This window comes from Buceros rhinoceros, unplaced genomic scaffold (genome assembly GCF_000710305.1).
Source record: "Buceros rhinoceros silvestris isolate BGI_N320 unplaced genomic scaffold, ASM71030v1 scaffold13545, whole genome shotgun sequence".
NCBI lineage: Eukaryota > Metazoa > Chordata > Aves > Bucerotiformes > Bucerotidae > Buceros > Buceros rhinoceros.
Genome location: NW_010412351.1, coordinates 14582 through 18421, shown reverse-complemented (window position 1 = coordinate 18421; position 3840 = coordinate 14582). Strand labels below are relative to the sequence as shown.

The 3840-nt window shown below is 43.6% G+C and overlaps 1 protein-coding gene across 1 annotated transcript; it reads left to right on the top strand.

Annotated features, from left to right (window-relative positions):
• The first annotated feature begins 782 nt into the window (after window positions 1-782).
• ZHX1 (zinc fingers and homeoboxes 1) lies at window positions 783-3425 on the top strand. The gene has a single exon (XM_010136367.1). It carries the CDS (start codon window positions 804-806, stop codon window positions 3423-3425), a length of 2622 nt encoding a protein of 873 aa, XP_010134669.1. The 5' UTR covers window positions 783-803.
• The last annotated feature ends 415 nt before the right edge of the window (window positions 3426-3840 follow it).

Below are 3840 nucleotides of genomic sequence, written 5' to 3'. Positions count from 1 at the left end.
AAAGGATTGTTTTGCCTGTTTTCAGACTTGGAAGAAAGGCCCTGCACGTGCTTATGCTTGCATAGATAATGCAACAGAAAAACACTCTATGCATGCCTTTTCTGGGACCCTTCACAACCTCAGGCATGACAGAGGCAGTAGTGGAGATGTCATACTGGGGTCAAGTTTGTGATGGGAAGGACTGGAGCTCACAGGGCAGTTGAGAAGCTGTCATAGCTTAGGCAAAGCAGTCCAAAGGCAAGACTGCAGAAATGGTGTAGGACAACTGACCTCAGCAAGAAAAAGGCTTCTGAAGAGAGGGAAGCAGTTGGAAAGTTACCTGTTTTACACCATCCTGTGTTCTGTGCCTTTCAGAGCATTGACATGAACTAAAACAAATTTCACCTGTCAGGAGTGGATTGGATTTTGCCTTTCTTAACTTGGCTTTGAGAAACTCCTTTTTTGGAATGGGTTTTCTGGTTTCAGGGGGTGAACTGGGCAGTGGCAGACTGAACCCCGAAGGACTTAATTAGCTTAAGCCAAGATTTGTAGCAGAATAGAAATTACTCTTTAAATTGAACTAATTCCACTCTCTTCTTTGCTACAGGTGGTGGATGTGGACTTCAAAACAGTGTGTCTCAACATTTCATCCTCAACTATCTATTTTTAATCTGATTGCACTACGAAAGAAAAGCTGCTAATGGGATAAATGTTGAGACTTTACAAGAACTGACTTGAAGTACCGAAAGCCATTATTATTAATCAAGAAGAGCTTGAAGCTAAGTCTGTATCTGACCAGTCAATATCATTTTCACATAACAGGCATGGCAAGTAAACGAAAATCAACCACACCGTGCATGGTCTTAGCCAACGAGCAGGATCCGGATCTAGAGATGGTATCAGACTTGGAGGAAGGACCACCTGTACTCACGCCAGCAGATAACCCCACAGCAGAGAGTGTAACAAGTGATGAGGATGTTCACGAGTATGTGGATTCAGACAATCAGAAAAATACAAATAAAGTAGAAGGTGGTTACGAGTGTAAATACTGTAGTTTTCAAACTCCAGATCTCAATATGTTTACCTTTCATGTGGACTCAGAACATCCCAACGTAGTACTAAATTCATCCTATGTTTGTGTAGAATGCAATTTTCTTACCAAAAGATACGATGCTCTCTCAGAACATAATTTGAAGTACCACCCTGGAGAAGAGAATTTTAAATTGACCATGGTGAAACGTAACAATCAGACAATCTTTGAACAAACAGTAAATGATCTCACATTTGATGGGAGTTTTGTTAGAGAAGAAAACACTGAACAGTCCGACTCCTCTGAGGTCCCCTCATCAGGGATCTCAATTAGCAAAACTCCTATTATGAAAATGATGAAAAACAAAACTGAGACTAAACGGATCGCTGTTTTCCACAATGCAGCTGATGACATTCCTGGTGAAGAAAAGGGAGCTGAAAATGAGCCAAACTCTGAAGAAGTAGTAGAAAAGCCACCACCGGCAGTTTCCGAGTCAAAAGCGAGCCATTCGGTTGTTTGCAGTGCAGCAGATGTGGCTGGTGCGGTAGTGACGCCAGCACCAGTGCTTCAGCCTGGGGTGGCACAGGTCCTAACAGCTGTTACAGCTCCACAGAGCTCAAACCTGATTCCAAAAGTCCTAATACCTGTAAATAGCATTCCAGCCTATAATACTGCTTTGGATAACAATCCTCTCTTGCTAAACACCTACAACAAATTCCCATATCCAACCATGTCAGAGATCACTGTTCTTTCCACTCAAGCTAAGTACACGGAGGAACAGATTAAAATATGGTTTTCTGCACAGCGTCTGAAACATGGGGTGAGCTGGACGCCGGAGGAAGTGGAGGAAGCAAGGAGGAAACAATTTAATGGCACAGTGCATACCGTGCCACAGACAATTACTGTTATTCCAGCACACATTTCTGCCGCTAGCAATGGTTTACCCTCAATTTTACAGACATGCCAAATAGTTGGTCAGCCAGGACTTGTTCTCACTCAAGTCGCAGGTGCAAATACGTTACCAGTAACAGCCCCAATAGCTTTGACTGTAGCAGGAGTCCCAAACCAAACACAGTTACAGAAGAGTCAGATTCACGCTGCTCAGCCCGTTGCAGAAACCAAACAAGTAGCTGCTGTTCCAGCCCCTCAGCCTATCAAAAATGAATCCACGCTGATGAATCCTGACTCCTTTGGCATCCGAGCAAAAAAAACTAAGGAACAGCTAGCAGAACTGAAAGTCAGCTACCTTAAAAATCAGTTTCCTCAAGATTCAGAAATTGTAAGACTTATGAAAATAACAGGCCTGACTAAAGGAGAGATCAAAAAGTGGTTCAGTGATACACGCTACAATCAGAGAAACTCAAAGAATAATCATGGGATTCATCTCAATGATTCATGTGCCCCCATTGTTATTGATTCAAGTGATGAAATGAATGAGTCCCCAACAGGAGTCACTCCACAGAGCAAGTCATCCTGGAGCGCCTTCCCTGATTTCACTCCACAGAAATTCAAAGAGAAGACTGCTGAACAGCTGCAAGTCCTCCAAGCAAGTTTTCTGAGCAACCCTGTCCTTACTGATGAAGAGATGAATAGGTTAAGAGCCCAAACCAAACTGACCAGAAGAGAGATTGATGCCTGGTTCACAGAAAGAAGGAAATCAAATGTCTTGAAGGAAGAGGGAGCTGACTTGAATGAGAGCAATGCTGGCAGCTCGAAAGAAGAAGCTGGAGAAACATCTGTTGGAGATGGAACAGCAGGAGCAAAATCGGGGTGTTCCACTTCAAGCAAAATAGGCAAAAAATCACCAGAGCAATTGCATATGCTTAAAAGTTCCTTTGTCCGTACTCAGTGGCCATCTCCACAGGAATACAACAAGCTGGCAGAAGAAACTGGGCTCCCAAGATCAGAAATTGTGAGCTGGTTTGGAGATACTCGCTATGCCTGGAAAAATGGTGGACTGAAATGGTATTATTATTACCAGAGCGCCAATGCAAACAGTCTGAACGGCCAAGGCTTTTCAAGAAGGAGAGGGAGAGGAAGACCAAAAGGGAGGGGGAGAGGGAGGCCTCGAGGGAGGCCTCGGGGAAGCAAGAGGTTAAATTGCTGGGACAGAGGTGTGTCTGTGATAAAATTCAAAACTGGAACAGCAATCCTGAAGGACTACTATATGAAGCACAAATTCCTTAATGAGCAAGATCTCGATGAACTGGTAGCCAAATCTCACATGGGATATGAGCAGGTCAGAGAGTGGTTTGCAGAAAGGCAAAGGAGATTAGAACTTGGAATAGAGCTGTTTGATGAGAACGAGGAAGAAGAGGAAATGCTGGAAGATCAGGAAGATGAGGAAGAAACAGATGATAGTGACACTTGGGAACCCCCTCGACATGTTAAGCGTAAACTTTCAAAATCGGATTGATGTGCAATTTGGTATTTGGGGGCCAGAAACCTATAATTAGGTTTGATGTTATGGTGAAGAGCCAAATGATTCTTCATGGCCTTCGGTTTAGCAAGCACCTGCTTAGCATCTTCCTTCCACCTAGAAGAACGCGAGCAAGATGCTGCCTGTGCAGGCAACAACTGTTTGCTTCCTTGCTACAAGAGGTGGACATCCTCAGGCCTAGTGTAGGACACGGGGATAGAACTCCGATCCAGTTCAGCTCCTCCTCTTCCATATTACCGATGGGAAGGTTCATGTTCAACATTCACGTGACTGCGTCTCAATATTGCCTTATGTTGTTTAATTCCAAAAAAACTCAGACGCATTTTTTTGTTGATGTAGGAGAACATTTCCTGCTCATGAAGGAGGAAAATACAAAAACCTAAGATGTCTT

What these genes read in the sequence shown, in the direction of transcription:
- ZHX1 (XM_010136367.1), top strand. Translation starts at nt 804, where the DNA reads ATGGCAAGTAAACGAAAATCAACCACACCGTGCATGGTCTTAGCCAAC.